Source organism: Thunnus albacares, chromosome 23, assembly GCF_914725855.1.
Source record: "Thunnus albacares chromosome 23, fThuAlb1.1, whole genome shotgun sequence".
NCBI lineage: Eukaryota > Metazoa > Chordata > Actinopteri > Scombriformes > Scombridae > Thunnus > Thunnus albacares.
In genome coordinates, this window is record NC_058128.1 from 15,066,146 (window position 1) to 15,085,258 (window position 19,113).

Consider the following 19,113-nt stretch of genomic DNA (forward strand, 5'->3'; position numbering starts at 1 on the left):
GGTGGTTTTCAGGAGTAGGAGGAGGGGTGTCTCTCTTAACAAAAGGTGCTGATGATGGAGTGGCTGCTGTATAATTAGTGCGTCAGAGCCCTCTCCTCTCCATGCCAAGCCTCCGCTATTAATTGCACCAAATTAAAAAACGATATCTGAGGCAGAATAATTCTTTCAGCTGTCATTTCCAAACAGAAAAGGCGGAATAGCGGAAAAAATAAATAAGAGAGAGAATGGGCTCTATTCAAGAGAAAGGTTAGAAAGAAGCGGAGAGGAGTACTAGTTGCTCGTTGCTGAGTAAATATATGCTTTCCTCAGGTTTTTGTTTTTGACTTCGGTGAGAGGAAGGTGTAGTCTTCACTGTAAGAGGAGTGAAAGGTCAGGGCGGGGTGGAGTCGCAGGGTTCATCGAGGTTACCTTCCAAGTTGCAGCATTGCGTCTGAAGTAGGCGAACGTGCGTGTGAACCAGCTGTAGATTTCATTAAGCGTTAACTGCATGTCGGCAGAGTCCATGATAGCCTGAAATGAGATGACATCAAATAATGGTTTACTAACGAGACCACGTAACTGACACACACACACATACGCACGCACACACACGCATGCACACACACACACACACACACCGACGGATTGAAAGAGAGGAGAGAGAGCTGCCATGATTCATGCCGCAATTAATTTTAATCTAATCAGGCAAAGTTAATTTATTTCCCACTCACCTGTCTTATGAGGGTTGCATAAGTAAATGGCGGTCTGACATCTGCGTTCTTATAAAACTCGTAGTTTGGGGCGATCTCTGGAAAAATAAATACTGTGTCACCACCTGAAATAATTGGTAAATTTTATTCCTTTAGGTATTGAATTTACTCAAGGTTTCATCAAATTAAAAGGGGGGAGAGAGAAAGGAGAGTGGGGGGGAGAAAAAAGAGGGTGGGGGGTGGGTGGGAGAGGTTAGAGGGGGCACATCAAATCAGCATTTTCCATGTCTAACAAAATGCATTTTTAATTAATCTCTCTCGTGAGAGATCTTAAACACTAATACATCCATAAAATGAGATCTGTGTAGTTAGTTATGGTGAAGTTGAATAATTTATGTGTCTTCACACTAAACACAGAGAGAGTAAATATAAACATCAAAGACGGACCGTTTAAAATGCAAAGCTTAATACACGGAATGTCTTAATGTAATAAATATTGTATTTTTTTCACCATTATTTGAACTTAATTAACATTCATGTAATATTTATGCACAGAGGAAGTTCTTGTCTATTTACATATAGAGTGATTAAACATAGGCTTGCTTTTATAAACCCACCAGACATCTCACATTTGTAAGACCAACAAGCCTCTGTGGCTGTGTATGTATGTGTTTATGCCAGTGTATATATGCATGTGCACTGTGTGTGTGATTTTGTGTGTACGTCTGTGTGTGTGTAAAAAGTGTTAGAACACGATTATGGGATGAGTCTTTATAGTGCAGTACCAGGTTTGAGGTATCTCACATCTAATTCTGATTTTAACTAATGATTAATTTTGATAGAAAAGGGAAAACCAGTACAGTTCAGAATCAGAATGTGTGCTGGATGAACATTTAATACCCCAAACCTTTAAATGTATCAATGTGAGTGTGTCTCTGTGTGTCAGGGTCAGACTCATTTAACTGCAGCTGAGGGGGTGAATTTTCCTCAGAATCCAAACACCCTATGTTGACTTTTCCCAATGTTTTTACATTTAATCTAACACACTGTGAACAGATTTGCTTGAAAGTGAAGTTGTGTATCCGTGTTGCATGCAGTGCTGAGTAGTTGGTCCTACCTGACGACAGAGGCATGGAGTATTTGTCAGAGTGACGTCTGCGCATGGCTCCCATACTGGGGACGTTTGCTCCGCCCAGTACTGATGGCACCTGGGGCATGGCAGCCATGGGTGTGATAGGTGCTGTGGGCGTGGTGGGTGTCTGAGGTAAGTTGGGGGGCGATGCTGAGGGCAGGTTCTTGGACATGGTGACGCTGGACACCAAGTTGAGCTGGGGTGCAGGAAGACGGAGCGCGGGTGGCAGGTGGGAAAAAGACAGACAGACATACAAGTAGGAGGGAGGAGGGGAGGGAGAGGGAGAGAGAGAGAGAGAGAGAGAGGCATTATTTTGTGGGTTCTCCGACAGAGCTGAGTGTCTGCTCTCCTCCTCTCTAACACAGCTGTGTTTCCACTAACAAGGCTCGTGGAGAGGAGCCAGCCCATCTCCACTAATTACAACCACCAAATTGTATCATAAGAATTCTAATTAGAGCACGCTGTTCAAGATTATCCAACGATCAGCCTCCGTGTTATCCCAGCCCCATCTCTCTTTATCTCTGTATTTATCACTCCCTCCCTCTTCCCTCCCTCCTTCCCTACCTCCCCCATTACAGACACCCACAATCCTTTCACACTTAAGAAATGGCTGGTATAAGCTCTTGTTTGCTGTTGGTGTGAACGAGTCAACAAATATCATCCCACCCTGCTCGCTAACCGTAAGACGACTATAACTCAACAGGATTTGTTTTCTTTATTTGATTGACATACTTTGGTCGTGGCCTACAATCATGTTTGTGGTCAAGAGGAACTGAAGGCTGCGAAGGCACAACAAATATCTAATGTATTAGTGTCGCTATAATTTAATATCTTAACACTATAATTACTATAGTCAGACATGGCCCACATTTCATAGCAAAGCCCAGCAGTCTGTGAACCTGGATAATTTCTGTGAACTCATTCACACCAACAGCAAAATTCCTGGTGTACTCTGCTTCAGTGTGAAAGAGAAGCCTGGCTAAGAAAAACAAGTATGCAGAAGATAACTAGTATCAGTATCTGATCAGTAAATCAATGATTTTGCTGTAAATAGGAAGCAAGTATCATTTTCTTTAAATATAGATTCACCTCATTAGTCATACAGTTACAGTACATTTAGCACCCCTGATGCAGTCTGTGTTCTTTCTCAAAGTAACAATGACAGGGCACTTAAAAGTAAAAATACCGCACGGACAGTTATTTAACATGTTAGGCGGTCTCTCGAAGCACGAGGCGGCTCCGCACACACTCACTGTCTTCGTCTCTTCCTCTCCCTCAACATTTGGGACGAGGAAGTGTCAGTTACCTCTGGCACGCATGCCGACTGTGCTCGCTAATCGTCCGGCTTTTCCACCACTTTTCGCGTTCGCTTCCCAAATCTCATGTGAGAGGCTCTAACCGACTGGAAATTTCCTAACTGACCTTTTAGTCTCTGCGCTAATTTAGCTGGAATGGTAATGACATCGTTACATATTCAAACCAAATTGCCTTAATTGTGAGTCTACAAGTGGAATGCATCCGTTGTGAGAGTTTGAATTAAAACCGACTTGAAAGACGGAGGGGAAATGGGGGGCCGAAGGCGCTGAGCGATGGAGGGGCGAGGGCGAAGAGAAGGTATCAGCAGTCATTTGTGGCATGTGTTGATAAATACGATAAAATGTCAAGTTTGAGATACTCTGGCCGGATGTAGGGGGTTTTCAGATGATAATTATATGCCCACTTAGCTGTAATGAGCTGCTACAGTGATGAGGTGGGACAAGGGCTAGTTGCATACACAGGCTTCCACTGAGTACGGAGATAGAGGATGAGAGTTGGGAGGGTGACGGAAATTATATACATCTACTGTTCATATGAATTTGTATCAATGGGTCTAATTGCTTATATACGGTTAATTCTCGGAAATATCTACCCAAAACAATGTTTTTTAAATGTGTCTGAACAAAAACGACTAATTATACAAGGACAAAGTGTAAAGTCATTTCCTGTAACTACTGTTTTTAGTTCTCTTTTGACAGACTCACACACCACACACACTTGACCCCTAGAAAGTAAATATTAATTCATTTTCCCTACCAGCTGTGCAGTCATGGGAGTATATAATGTGCAAATCTCCATGTAATTCACAGCGAGTGAGGTCACAACAGTGTGACTGTGAGTTGAATATCTTGTATGATTGCTCATTTCCAAACCAGACACTGAACTGTGAAATATCAACTATATTTTCCTCAAAGGGGAATTTGATAAACACACTCACATACTGTATGGCAGAAAAAAAACATCTCGAAATATGCAAACTAAATGTGTTCAAGAGTGTGTATGAGCATGTATATTTATAATGTTAAAATATAATTTCATGTCCTTTTCGCAGCCTTTTCACCTACAAGACAGCGGGAAAAGCATGACATGTTTGCAGGCGTGCAATCCCATTTTGGCAAAATAGAATTGATTACAGTCGAACTGATGGAGGAGTGAGCACTTTGTCACCTCTTGCTCATCTGAATACATACTCGAGGTAAGGAGAAGAGAGAGAGAGATAGAGAGAGAGGGAGAGAGACAGAGAAAGATCTTATTATTCAGAACTTGCAGCCTTGCTAACTTTGATTCTCATCCATCCATGGCATGGCCAAAAGGTAGCATTTAATGAAGTGCAATTCAGAGAATAAATGGGGTCATGCTGGAGACAGTGCACTGGTGTCTTGTATTTGCCTGGCATTGGCTGTTCATGGGCTTCACTAATGAAAAAATAGGGCTCCTGATAGGCTAATACATTCAGACTTTTCATATTTGTCAAATGTTGGGTTGTTTGTATTCCTACACCTGTTATCGTACAGGGTTGTAAACCCATGCTGCCACTGAAATCCACAACAGAGGATACACACACATACACACGTGTATTCTGCACTATTATTCCATTTGCCAAATCTTCATCTTACCTCCTCTTAAAACCGGGGGAGCCTTAAAACTGAGGACTTAACTGTTCGTTTAAGAATTCTGTCTGAATTGCCCCCACCATCAAATGCAATTAGCTGCTCTTTCATGTGTGCTTTATGTAATGCAATACTTCATTAGCATCATTCATTCATATTCAGGCATGGATTATAGGCTGCAAATTCTTTATTGGACGAGATGGAACCAAGCTGCTGGAGTTTTGAAGATTAAAAAAAAAAAAGCTACAGAGAGTAAGAGAGAGAGAGAGAGAGAGAGAGAGAGATTGAATAATAAAAAGGGAGTTTGATTCCTGATGGAATTATGGGATAATTATGCTATCTTGTGATTATCTACATTCTATGATGAGAGGTGATGAGGAAAATTATTCTATTGAAAGTAGGCACTTACTAAGCAGCAGAAACACGCTAACAATGTTTTGCTCTCAAATATTTCAAAACGTCTAAAATTGGAAGGAAATAATGTTTGCAAAAATGTATCTCCTAATATTAAATTCAAATACTGGTTGGGAGAAATACATTTATAATCATACAATCTAGAAGTCAAAGGCAAGAGAAAGACAATCTAGAATGACATCATTTTCTTCTGTCAATGACCCCTTTCACAATTTTGGATTTTTTTTTTTCCTTTTCTGTAACCAATTTCAGCAGCACTATGGGTATTTATGTCAACATCACACCGTCTTCACCACTGAGCTGTAATTTTCAGGTGTTTGTTGTTAAAATGACATATCTTCTTCTCTCTCATTCCACTTTTTGAGTGCTCCTCCTGCCAGCGAGCCAAACAGTCATCTGCAGCCAACAGGTTGTTTTGGCTATTATATCTATCACAAAGAAATGACCCTGCGTTTTAGCCAAGGACTCCACGGCTTTGCCATCTAATACACTTCCAAACTATTGTCCTCTCATGGCGCACAATACCTGATAAGAAGCAGATGTAACTCTGTATTACAAATCCCATTCCCCCTTTCATCTTCTGTCGCTCACTCACACAACTGCCGGGTGGTTAAACTGTTCATTTTGTGTGTGTGTGTGGGGGGGGCCCTCATTCATAGCCAAGCCTGTTTACGGTAGCCGGAGCAATATGCACTCACTGGTTTGGGAGATGACTTGGGTTCCGAGGGCCGCATGTGCAAGTGGGTCATCATCGCCTGAAGACGCTCACGTTCTTTAGAAAGCTGTTAAGAGAGAAGAAGAGAGTACATTAGAGTAGATTAGAGTGGAGGAGAGGAGAATAGACAAAAGATTGAGAATAAAGATGGTGAGACATACGATTGGGGTGGTAGGAGTAGTAAAGCGAGAAAAAAAACTGAAGAAAGGAAGAAAAGGTTTGATGTGAGCCATGTGAGAAAGACACAAACAGTCCTGCTGGTGATGTAAGGAGAGTATGAGAGACTGGGGGGAAGGAGAGGGGAGAAGGTGCAGACAGGTCAGGCAAAACAAATAGCATTTCATCTTTTTGTCAATAGAAGAATTTAGGTCAGCGAGGCTCTGACAGTAACAAGCTAGTTGGGCCATAAATTAGGTGGTCCTGAGTGTCTGCTCAAAGTCCTGTGGACACTGTTAGGGGGATGGAGCGCAGCCAGCAGCTGCTGAGAGGTGAAGGGGTCTTCCAAACAGGGTGCCAGGCGGCCCCGCCTCCCCGGTCCAGTTAGTGGCCCAGGCCTTTGCCTATCATCAATCTAATTCACAGGGAGTGACAGGGACCGGACCATGTGAAAGGCTCAACCCCCCACACCCTTAATATACAGTACACACAGAGGGACCAGTGCAAACACAAAGAGAGACAGACAAGCAATGCAGGCACGCACACACACAGACACACACATACACACACACAGAGCTGGGCCTCATTACTAGTGGTGGCTCTCGAGGAAAAAAAAAGAGGAAGAGAGGGATGGAGGGAGTAAGGAATGAAAGAAAGGGAGAAAAGACAGGACAGACAATACAAGAGCACCACTGTAATTGGTCACACTGTAAAGCGCAAGCTTCACTGGCTCTGTGTTTCAACAAAAAACAAAAAAACTGAAAATTTGATTAAATTAAATAAAAAACATGAATCCTTTCTTGTATTTTCTTTATTTTTTTTACATGTCAACAGAATTTATTTTCTTTTAAGACCCTCCAGATTCCTAACAATTACAGACAAACTGTTTAGCTGACCAGAAAATAACTGTGCGGGAGGAAATGCTTGGCTTCAAGCAGGCTGGGTTACTCTGGCAGAGGGCAGACGACGGAGGGAGAGAACAGTTAAGGCTGAATCTGTCTATACTGTATAACCTACAGTTCTGCCAGCATATTCTTAATATTTCTAATACTAGTGACCCTTTTTTAATAACGATAACTGTATGTATTGAGGAAAACTGGTCAGCTCTGACTGTGCAAAGCCAGAAGAACTACAACAAGGAGCTCGGGCCTGGCACTTTGTTTGAGCCTTGTTTAAAACATACATATCTATTTGTTTCTAAAGGAGAGGAGCGGTTGTTGGCAGTGCTGAGTAATAATGTCGCTCAATCAGCGCTCTCATTATCTAGCCAGCATGACTTCTTAATAAGGTCACGCTCCACCTACTGAAAATAGTTCCCTCCTTTTGAGCTTTCTTCAGGTGCAAAGTGCAGTTAATTAACACAGCAGACCGGGAGAGATGCGCTCGCCATTAATTGGAAAGAAAAAGAGAAAAAAAAAAGAAAAAGAAAGCAGAGAAAATAAAGCACACGCTTAATTCAATTAAAACAGCCATAATGGCTTTCGTTGTAAGGCCTGAGGATTCCTTTGTTTAGTGGCTTTGTTGAATTCAGCAGGTCCTGCTTGTCTGGAAGTATTAAGCAGACCATAGTATGGCCTTTCTCTCGCTCACACAACTTTCAAAAAATAAAGTTTGGACTGGATGATTAAGAAATGAGTCAGAATAGTAAAATGTGACAATGGTAAAAATGTAACAATACAACTATATACCTGAAAGAAAACTTACTTGTATTTCCAACTGCTGTACGACTTGCATCTGGACTCTACACTGGGCTGTGCTCCGATCGTCGAGAGCATGTTCATTGTTTAGGTGCCTAGACATGGAGAGAGAGAGAGAGGGGGAGAGAGAGACAGACAGACAGAGAGAGAGAGATGTTACACACCAGGTTGAAAATCTATCAAATACGTCAAAGCTTGCAGAAGACAGTAAATTGTATTCATTTTCACCATGATCAAAATTGTGGAGGATGATAATTACAGTATCAACTTCACCACTGTTTAGTTTTAATGATAATATTTCTATACTGGGACAATTATCTATAGGATCCTGTTAGGAACCATTGTTCCACTCTGAAATGAGGTAATTAGAAGTAACATGACGGTGTGTGGTGCCATGTTTAACATGACAATAGGCCTGCGCCAGTTTGGATGGCTAATTTCAGTGCCACCCTGAGCGCTGCTTTCTACTGAGAATAAAAGATGCTAGCCCAGCAGAATCGCTTTGTCTCCTTCGTTTACCGAAAACAATACACACAATTTAACACCAGCAACATTTGACACACAAAAGCAACTGAAGGTGCATTATCCTGTGGCAGACATATTAAATGTATCTGGTGTGTTCGCCTCATTAGAAGAAAAAGGCAGCCAGACAGCTATAACAGTCAATGATGGTTTTTGTCTTGATTGGATTTCGTCTGTAGGACACAAAAGAGCCTCACCATTAAGATAGACCTTTATTCCCTGTAAAGCACACGTACGCAGACACACACAAATATGTGCGCACGTACACACAAAAACATAGTACACAAATATGGGGCGAAAAGGGGTTTCTAAAGTGTTGTGATGCTGGGTAATGAGCCTCTATCTAAATGATCATTGGTGACAAACTCACAAAGCAAGCTTTGAGGAGGCAGGCTTATGAAATGCCAGAGCTGCCACTTTATCTCCAGTAATTATAGGTTAGCTTGCAGACCCTTCAATGATCATTTACAGCGCTGCCTCCAGTGCATTAAAGGGAGTACAAAATCTCACTCTCTCACTCTCTCTCTCTCTCTCTCTGTAGCTTTCACTTTATCTTAGAACACACACACTCACTTACATGATCATGAACTTGCACAAACACTGATTGGCACACAAAAAGTGCGCACTCACACACACACACACAGAAATACACACTCCCACCACATACAGTATTCCTCTACTCTCTTCCAAAGCTCTCTCTTCTTGTTTATCTGCAATGTGCAAAACAAGACAACTCATTGAGCCGGCTTCACTTGGCCTGCCAATCAAAAGCTGAATAGAACATTTGTAATCACAATAGCTCTGTACCTTTCAATTATACAGAACACATTTAAAACCATTCCATCTCATTCCTGCTTATGCTTTTGTAACCATTTCAGGTCTAATGCTTAGAAATGTTTCATTATGAATCAAGAATGAGGTAGCATTAAAAAAAAAAGAGGGGTGGGAAGTGGGATGGATGAGGGATAGCGGTAGAGAGGGGAGGGACGAGCCGGTGGATTTCTCCAGCCCTGTGCCTAATTGCTGTTTCAGAATGTGCATGCAAAAAGGGGGCATTTCATTAATCATTTAATCACGTCCCTCGCAGGATGAGGGAACTAATGTTGCAAATACCCTTTTCATTTCACTGCCCATAATGCTATCTTATGCACTTGATGTATGGCGTGTGTCATGAATTACAGCTGCTTCAAAAGCACAGAGCGGGCTGCTCGCTGTCCCTGAAGATACCTCATTACAAAAAAAAGAGAGAGGGGGGAAAAAAATCTTTATTAAGTTTGCCTCTCATCGACAAGCAGCTTGTTTTTTTTTTCAGTCAATGTGCGTCTTTGTCTGTGAATGTGCAAAAGCCTTTTGACAGTCCTCCAACCAGTTATTTTCCTGCATACACACACACACACATACACACCTTCTGCCACTGGCCAGTTAGCAAGGTGATTACAGGCAGATTACTACATGCATTTATGAAATATTCAAATGGCAGCATGTCCTACTGTGCATTAATAATGCCACACAAAGACAGAAAAAGGAGGAAAGGGGGGGGGGGGGGGGGGACACAGACAGGCAGACAGAAAACAATAATGAAAGAACACCTTATTTACGGAGATGTAGGCAAAAAAGTACTTGCTGTTTCTCTCCTCTCTGAACTATAAACTGTCTTCCTTAATTACACAAAAAATCCCTTTACTCTCATCTCTTTCCTTCCAAACCCTTTTCTCTTGTGTGATTTCTACATAATAAAACATTACACTCTAGCTCAGATCTTTGCATTGTTGCCCATTGGCTGCCTCTAATTATAACCAAATCTAAATAATTTGTAGGTGAACACGTAAGAACAACTTTGAGGAAATGAATGACTCATCTTAGCAGTAGAAGCCAGTTAAACCTAGACGTGGAGGATGCATGTTTGACTGTCAGGCTTGGCTGGCTACTGTTTATGTTTACTGTTCATGCCTCTTTTGAGAAGAACATTGATTTCTGCCTTGAAGAGTGAATTACCCATGTGATGAAGGCCGTATGAGAGTGGGGAAGAAAGGACGGAGATGGAAATCGAGAGATGTAGCAAAGGTAGAGAAATCAAAGCAAATAAAGAGACAAAGAGACTGATAAATAGAGGAAGAGGAGGAGGGAGAGGTGAGACACAGCTGTTGTTTTTCAACCTCCAGATAAAGATTCTTGGGTTTTTTTTTGTAATCAGATCCTGCAGTTTCTCTCTTCTCTTAAAGAGAAGGGAGCAAACATCTCAAAGGCTTTTCCCCACAGCTGTGTATATGAATATGTATAGGCCATCAACGTCCACTAAGGGCCCAATAATAAATCTGCTCAAGCCAGCATATATGGATGATGCAGTTCTGCTAATTGTCTGTGTGTATTATCAGGGGCTACAAAGGCCCAGCAGAGGACAGTGAGTTAGGAGCCCTAAATATCTACACGTGACACACAAACATATACACCAACATGAATTCAGTAAACCTAATGTACACACACATAGAACAAATGCACATAGCCGTATGTAACTACTACTGTACACCTACTTCTGTGTATAAGCAAGCATATATACACAAGCATTCATACACACACAAACACACACACACTGACACACACACACAACCTCCCCATAGTGGTGGTGCATAAGTAATGCCCTCCGTTTTAAAGGTCTTGTCACAGTGCAGCAGACATGTGGAGGGGTAGAGGGGAGCTCAGCTATCCAGGGGCAAGGGACCTGCCTGACTGCCTGCCTCCACAGTGTGTGTGTGTGCGTGTGTGTGTGTGTGTGTGTATGTACATTATATAGAGACGAAGACACTTGGCTGCTGCCTTGTGGGTTTAATTAGCAGTGGGTTGCAGACACCAACGTTCAGGTTAGTGGCTGAGCTTGCCATTTTAACATGGAGTCTGCCTTTCTGCCAGTAATAAGGAGAGTAGAGTGGTGACATAGAGTGGAAGAGTTAAGTGTGTGTGTGTGTGTGTGTGTGTGTGTGTGTGTGTGTAGGAGCAAGTATCTGTTTCTGTGTCGATAGTCTATATCTCGTTGAGGTGGGAGGACGTTGAATTAAAGGGAGTATATGAGGTGAAATGCCAGAGTAGAGGGGACAAGACATGTCCATGCTGGAGAAGAAGAAATGTGGTGGTCTATAAAAAGTTTGCATTACATTTTTTATTTACCAGTCCCCACATAAATATCTCCAGCATTAATAACATTAATGTTTCTCCTTCTCTCTTTCTCATGTAACTAACACAAATACACACACTCGCACACACACACACACACACCAATACCTGCCAGTCAAGAAACATTCCCAACGATATTATTTCATTTTGAACTTCAGAGAGCTAATTCAGGGTGCCAGCCACCTCGCGGCTACCTTTTCCAGGTGAGAACACTTAAAAGAACACTGAGGAGCTATTAAATGCTGATCTTGACAAGTTTCTTCATGCAACAAAACAATAGATGACTAAACGTGTCACCGCCGCTGAGCTGAGCTCCTACTGCGAGCTACGAGACGCCAGCTTGACTTGGGTCCCCCCCCCCCTCCACGCCCCCTCCCAACATGCGTAACCCACACCCAACTACCAACATCTAAACTGTCATCTAAATCTGACACCCGCTTTATGTAACCCCCGTTTAAACTGCGCTTGTGTGTGTGTGTGTGCGTGTGCGCGTCGGTGTGTGTGTAGTCGACTAGCATCTCCAGAAACATAAAAGGACTCTCTCTGACACCGACAATCACCGCTCCGAGGCACGCCACCGAGAAGCCATCTTTGTTCTGATGACGAGCCTGCCTTCTTTGTTGGTGTCTGTTTTCATGTGCTGGCTGGGTTACAGTGTAGAGCCAGGCTCTGACTTGCAGGGATGTGTGTGTGTGTGTGTGTGCGTGTGCGTGGGGGGGGGGGGGGACCAAGACACTGTTCTGTTTTGTAGCAGCAAATGTTCTGGCAAGCGTTCTTACAAAACCGTCTGCCAACCTATGCTCTGGCTTTTAAGTTTGAAATCTACCTGTTTTCTCTCCGTCTGTCTTTTCTCGCTATCTCAGTTTGTCTTTACAACCATGCATCCTTTTGCATTGGCTTACCAGCTTACCGAATTCACCGACACATCGCTTTATACGATGTATCTCTGCCCCTCAACTAAATAACCAGCTAAGCTACCTAGACACAGTATCCTTAGAGCACACAGACTTACGTGTGTTTGCGTGTGAACAGAGCGTACAGTGCAGAAGGATAGACTGATGTCTTCTTTAAGTAAGTGTACTGAGGTGATAGGACAAGATATCAGAAAACCTGATAATCCGATACAGGCTTGCCTTCTCACACACACATCTGTTCCCAAGCTGCAAGGCAAACTCTTCTACCTGGACTAGTGCACATGTAGTGTAGATTGGACAATGCAAACTGGCTTTTCATAAGCATGATTTCTAAAATTATACGAGATGACGCCTATGGATGTGCTATGTACGCTCTGGAAAAAAATTGATATTGACATTGACATGTATGCCGCGCATTTTCCACTGGGGATAAGCAAACACACTTGTCAGGCTAGAGTTGTCATATATATTCACCTTTGATTCATTTAAATCCATTGCTGTCAATTATGGTTCCTTTGAGCGTATTGTGTGAACTGATAGAGTGTGAAAATACAGCTTAATGTCCTGTCTGGCTGTTTCTTTCAAAGACTAATAAACACTATGTATGTTCATTACAGTCATTTCATTTCACAGATGCACCTCTTAGTTTTAATTCACAAGCTGCTGTAGATTTAGCAAAAGCCTGACCTAAATCCTACAGCAGCTCCCCATGGGTGGACTAGTTTCTTGTATTAGTAAATTTTTGTAGCTTTCTGCAACTTATTACAGTCACTACTGTAGAGAAATGCATAATTTGGAAAATACGCCAGAACAATGTCCTGATTTCAAGAGTTTATGCGAATTCACATGGACATTTACAGCCCATGAAAAACACTCGCCAGATCGTTATTTCACAGTTAATTACAAATCTAATTAGAATATTCAAATTAAAGCTTTCCCTTTCTTTTCTTCTCTGTGTGAGAGCAGGGAGCCAGGGAAAGAGTGATTGTGAGAGAGAGAGTGAGAGTGAGAGAGAGAGAGAGAGAGAGAGAGAGAGAAGGCAGAGAGACTCAGTGAGTGGCAATGTGATAACCTGTAATCGGCAGTGCTGCAAACACCTTCTTTCTTTGATGTCCCCCCACTAACATCCTGGCAACAAAGCCGGCCAATTACAAATGAGCTAATTAACTAAATTGTTGATGGAGCATGAAGAGTTCATTCGCCCTGGCGCCTGCACCATGACAACAGTGAATGGGGGCCTTTGTTGTGGAGGTAAGTGTGCGGCCGTGCGAGTTGCCATTAGCTTTTGACGCTTTTTCACAAACCTATCAGGCCCTTGCACGCCAGGAAGGAGATTTGTTATGGATCAGAATTGGTTTGAATCCGGCACTGCAAGAGCTGAACCCTGTCAACTGGCTGTCTAGAAGGTCAAAATGGCTCTTTGAAAGGCAGTGATGTTTTCTTTGTTAGGCCTCTCTGTACCCACAGAGAGAGGAGGTGCTGGAGTGTAGGGGATAACTTTTGTGCGTTTTAACAATATAATAGATTAGCTTGTTACATACACACATACACACACACACACACAACACCCCATGGCATTAACAGCGGGAGGTGAGAAGACATCGTCTACATTACAACATGTGTGTCATAGTGCATGTTCTTACTTCAAAAACTGTCCAAAGTCCTCGCAGATGCTCTCGCAGCCGGGCCACTTGCACACACCATGACCGTACAGGGGGTGGGTCCCTCCACTTTCTTCATGTAGTGAACTGGAGACAGAGTGAAAAAAAAAAAAAGACAGAAAGGAAATGAATGAACAAGAAAGCAAAAGGGGAGAAGAAGAGGGAGGGAGAGAGGCTGGTCGGGATAGTGAGCTCCCATATGTGACCATTGATCTCCACTCAATCTAAATAATCACAAGATGCAACTACATTAACTTTGAAGTAGTGTGGACTGATGTGTGAGAAATACAGGTTCAGTTAACATCCCCAGAGCGAGAGTGAGCTGTAGCTTTGTCTCCACTGCAGCCACCATCCCATCTTGTAAAGCTATTATGGGGAGGATGGGGGGGGGGGGAGGCTTTCAAGTAAACATTAAAAATCCAGACAGCCATATAATTTTCATCAGGAGATTAATACTCTGTGTAACTTATGTTCTTTGAGGACAAGGGGAGCAGGGGTGCTCTGGCGTTTTTCAAATGGCACCCAAATAAGTTACGACCCTGCCTAGACAGCACATCCTATTAAAGATGACAATTTAACCTTTAGGCTTGGCACTGGTGTGTGTGTGTGTGTGTCTGTCTGTGTGTGAAAATGTGAATGTGAACGAGAGTGTGTTGTGTACCGCGGGTTTCTTTGCGTGTATGTCTGCTTATAGGTTATGCTCGTGTATGTATGTGTGTGGTCGACGACGATGTGCATGCCCGTGTGTGTGTGTGGCCCATGAATATGTGTGTGTATGTGTGTGTGTGTGTGTGTGTGTTAGCGCTGGCGGAGCTCACACTGTGTTTTACAGAGGGGCTTTCCCCACATCGATCTGTGGCATGTTAGTAAGCAGTGCTCCTGACAATACTCCTTGTTCGATCATTATGAGACACCACACACCCCTCGGGACACAGGCAGATAAAAAGTCTTTTTCTCCCCCCCCCCTTTCTTCCTTCTCTTCTCAGTCCCTCTCTACCTCTCTCTTTCCCTCTGTCTTCCTTCTAAAGATATCTTTTTCAAGCCTCCTTTTAGTGGTACTGGAGAGATAGCATCTACTTTAAACCAATTACACAGCACTTCCACCTCCAGTGTGAGTCTCTACCATGCATCTACACAGACACACACACACACACACATCGCTACCCTAAGTCCTTATTATAATATCGCCCAAGAAAAGCCTTTGAATAATGCATGGGCCAGATAGGCAGATATGTGAACAGTCAGTGTTTTGGTGCTGGATGTATTTATAAAAGACGCCATCACAAGGATAAACATCCTGGAAACGCCACTCAAGGCATCACGTATTCTGTTTACATGACAAGCAAGCAAAGAAGGTAATTTTCAAAAGAGAAAAAAAAAAGAGAGAAAGCACTAAATACTTAATGTACAAGGAGGTTACCTTGTCTTGCCTGCCAGAGAGGCTTGTTGTAAGTGCGCCTGCCTGCATGGCTTCCTCTCCCTGCTTTTGATATCTGTGTGCAAGCTAAGTGTGTTCAATGGCACACGCGGTCCCCTGGGAGAACAAGGCTCTTATTTTTTTGAATATTACCAAGACACTAATAAACTATTGAACAAATAAACAAAACATCATGTTTTCCCTCTAGCAAACAACGCTGTTATTTTAAACGAGGACAAATACTCTGGATGGGAGCTCTGATGTGTTCCTACATTGAATCATGGCACAAAAACAATAAGCTTAGCTTTGGTTGTTATTGTTATGCATGTGTGACGGGTAACAAATATGCTGCTGTAAACTTTTCATCTTCTCTGCCTTTTTTTCCTTGGTGTTGTATCAAAAGGTGGGCGGATGACATTTCAATTATTTTACCTCTCTCGCTCCCTTTCCCGTTCCCTTTCCCTCTCTCTTCTGTGGTTGAGGGCGGGGGACTGTCCGTTGGCGATGGAATGGTGAGAGATGGGCGGTGAAGCTTTGGGGGGATTAGAGGAGGAGGTAGTTGAAGAAGAGTTGTTGGTGGAGAGGTCTAAACCGCCGCCGCCGCCGCCACCCCCGGCGGTACCGGTACCACTGCTGCTGTGTTTGATGCCGTTGTCCTCCATGGCGTGACCGCCGCCTCCGGTCACATCCTTCCACAGCTGCTGGAGCTCTGCAGGGCTCAGGCCAGCTAGAGAAATCAGGAGGGAAAGAGAAAGAGACAAGGAAAGAAAGAGAGATGGGAGTGGAGGGAAGGACAGCAAAAGGGAGTATGAGAGGAAGAAAGAGAAGGAAGAGACAATTAATATATAAAGTGTATCGTATAAACTGAATGAAAACCGTGTTTTCTGTGTGAGACATCCGTCAAACCAAAAAGCTGAAGCTAAACTCTGCAAACTTTATTCAACAGCTAGAAAAGTTGTATTTAGGAACATGACTCGAGGCCTTGCCCCCAGTGAGTGACTATCATCCTGCGCTGCTTCACTGCAGAGCTGAACTTGAACTCATATTGATCACAAAAACCGACAGCAATTCTTCTTCTCCTCTTTCCTTTTACCAGTTAATAGATCACTCATGTACACCTCAGTCTCAAAAGATTTGTGTGTTTCAAAACAACCTGAAGAAGAATTGCAAAGCATTGATTACAGTGCATGTATGCATTACTGTTTATGATATTGCATCTGTGATAAACAAGCTTTTGTCCACTGCTTGTTTTCAGCTTGGCAACTAATTAGGCAATATGCATTCCTTTGATTTCCTTCTAACATCACCCTGCCTGTTTTCTGTCTCCGCCATTTTGGTGGTAAACAACAACATAGGTGTTTACTTGGCTCAGGAGGAAAAATGGAGCCGACTTTTCCCTCTCTCTCTCTCTCTCTTTGTCCTTTCATTCTTCTCTTTCTCCTCTCCCTGGCTCTCAGTGAAGGCAGTAAACAACAACAACAACAACAACAACAACAACAAACGGGGAAGGAGGTGGAGGGGGAGCGGGGGAATAGAAACAGAGATGGAAAAAAACAGCAAACACAAACAGAGCAGAGCAGAGCTGAGAGAGAAACAGAGGTAGACAAAGAAAGCCACAATCAGACTAGAAGAGAGAGGAAAAGAAAGGAAGATTTGAAAGACTAAAAAAATGATCATGTGGAGAGTTAGGGACAAAGTGGATGGCAGAAGAGCATACCAATGAGGGGAAGGCAGACAGACAAACATACTTAGAGATAACACAAGGGGGACACAGGTGCATACCAATGAGAGAAACAAAGACAGGCAGGACAGAAAGACAGAAGTGGAATGGGGCAAGACAGGCTTGGAGACGCAAGATAGAAATCTGACAGCAGGAAGGAAGAATGCAAGACATCCAGATGGTGACAAAAGCAGAGTGACAAACACTTGTACCCCAAACCTGCAGAAAAAAAACCAAACAAACACAGGAAGCATGTGACCATAAGTGCTGCAAGTCACGTGCCGGAGATTAACACAACCACGTCCGACACTCCTCCTTCCCTTCTCCCCTCCTGAGGCCCTCCTCTTCCTCTTACCTTGCGGGGGCAGCGTCTGTCCGGGCAGGGCGGCTTGGCCGGGAGCGGGCCCAGGCAGCGAGAGCAGGCCCTGCCGCTGCATGTTGAGCAGGTGCTGCTGCTGCTGGAGCTGCTGCATCTGCAGGAGCTGCTGCTGGAAGACGAGCTGCTGGGCGGCCAGCTGCTGCTGCTGCTGCTGCTGTTGCTGTTGCTATAGAGAGGAGGAGAGGAGCAAGAGAGGAGCGGAGAGGAGAGAGGAGAGAAGAGGAGAGGAGGGGAGGGAAAATTACAGACGAATTAACAACTGAGAGAGAGGGAGAGGGGAAAGAAGACAGAGCGGCGTTTGTGCTGTGCTGTGTGTGTGTGTGTGTGCGTGCGTGTGTGTGTGTTGAGAGTTTGCACTCACTCGCCTCTGCCGTGACCTTAGCTACACCTCTCTTGCCTCTTCTTCTGTCTCTCTGCACGCTCTCCCTCTCTGTCTGTGCTCACTTAGTCTTCCCTCCTGTTTTTTGGGCTGTACCAAAAGTGCTGTTGCCTTCTCCTCTCTTTGTGTGTGTTCATGTCCGTGAGCGCACACACGCACACAAACAGACACAAAGCTGCGCTGATATACCAGCTCTCAAGCCTGTCAGTGTATGTGGCTTGTGATTGTGTATGATACTAAGCCTCTGGTATAATCCCCCATCCCATACCACCCCCACACCACCACCACCACCCCTGATAGTTAATTGTCTCGCCTTCACTGATGGTCTGTTGCAGCTTATGTGGCCAGAGGGAGCTGGCAGAATGAGAGATTTATAGCTTCACGTGCGTGTGAATGCATAGACACAAGTACAAACACACACACACACACACACACACATATGCCCGCACACGCATGCAGCACAGAGCCCTCCTCTCCCCACTCCACCCCACCCCTTCTTCTACCCTCTCTCTGCTCTCCTCGCTGCCTCACAGAGTTGTTTATCGCGGGGCCAGACAGGCAGTTGCATAAGGGCTGTGCAAAACAACAACAAAAACAACAACAAAATGAAAAAACATCAAACTCAGTCACTGCGGCAAAACAAGACGAGAGGGAGTGAATTTTTTGGGAGAGACAAAAGCTTTGGCTCTGAGTTATAAAACAGTGCCATATCACAAATGCCTACAGTTTATCAAATTATGAAACACACAGGAAACTGCATAGCTGGCTTTAAGTGGAAACTATTAGGTTTGATGGAATACATTCTTTATCCATAGTCTGTTATGTCAAAATGGGGGATGTATATAGATAATCTTTTAACTGATTTCTATGTTTTTCAGTTCTCCTCTCCTCTCCTCACCTTATACAGTACGTGTGTGCGCATACAGCATGTCATGCTCATGTGTTTTTGTATGTTTATATCATGGTGGACCTGGAGAAGCATGGAGGGAGGAGGAGGAGGAGGAGGAGGAGGAGGAGGAAAACTTCTGATGCGCTCACTGGAAAACAGGCTGCATAATAGAGTGATGGAGGGAGGCAGGTTTGCCCCCCTCACCCTACCCCCCCCACACCCCTCCACCCTGCCTCAAGAGAAATAAGGGAGCAATTTCTATTCCATATTTGATGGCGGGGCCCCTGAAAAACTCTATTCACAAATCCAAACAGAAACAAAGCCACCGGGAGGT

At 43.7% G+C, this 19,113-nt stretch overlaps 1 protein-coding gene across 7 annotated transcripts in view; it reads right to left on the reverse strand.

Moving 5' to 3' along the window:
* foxp2 (forkhead box P2) overlaps positions 1 to 19,113 on the reverse strand; it is a 104,887-nt gene that overhangs the window by 11,285 nt on the left and 74,489 nt on the right. For 5 of the 7 annotated variants that reach the window (XM_044343304.1, XM_044343298.1, XM_044343299.1 and 2 more), the window contains 8 exons: positions 17,488 to 17,677; positions 15,845 to 16,139; positions 13,978 to 14,082; positions 7,738 to 7,825; positions 5,861 to 5,944; positions 1,807 to 2,017; positions 711 to 814; positions 409 to 510 (listed from right to left, as the gene is read on the reverse strand). In XM_044343304.1, the coding sequence (XP_044199239.1) occupies positions 409 to 510; positions 711 to 814; positions 1,807 to 2,017; positions 5,861 to 5,944; positions 7,738 to 7,825; positions 13,978 to 14,082; positions 15,845 to 16,139; positions 17,488 to 17,677 (1,179 nt within the window). The remainder of the gene's footprint in view (positions 1 to 408; positions 511 to 710; positions 815 to 1,806; positions 2,018 to 5,860; positions 5,945 to 7,737; positions 7,826 to 13,977; positions 14,083 to 15,844; positions 16,140 to 17,487; positions 17,678 to 19,113) is intronic. The other 2 variants (XM_044343302.1, XM_044343305.1) reach the window with 1 other exon arrangement.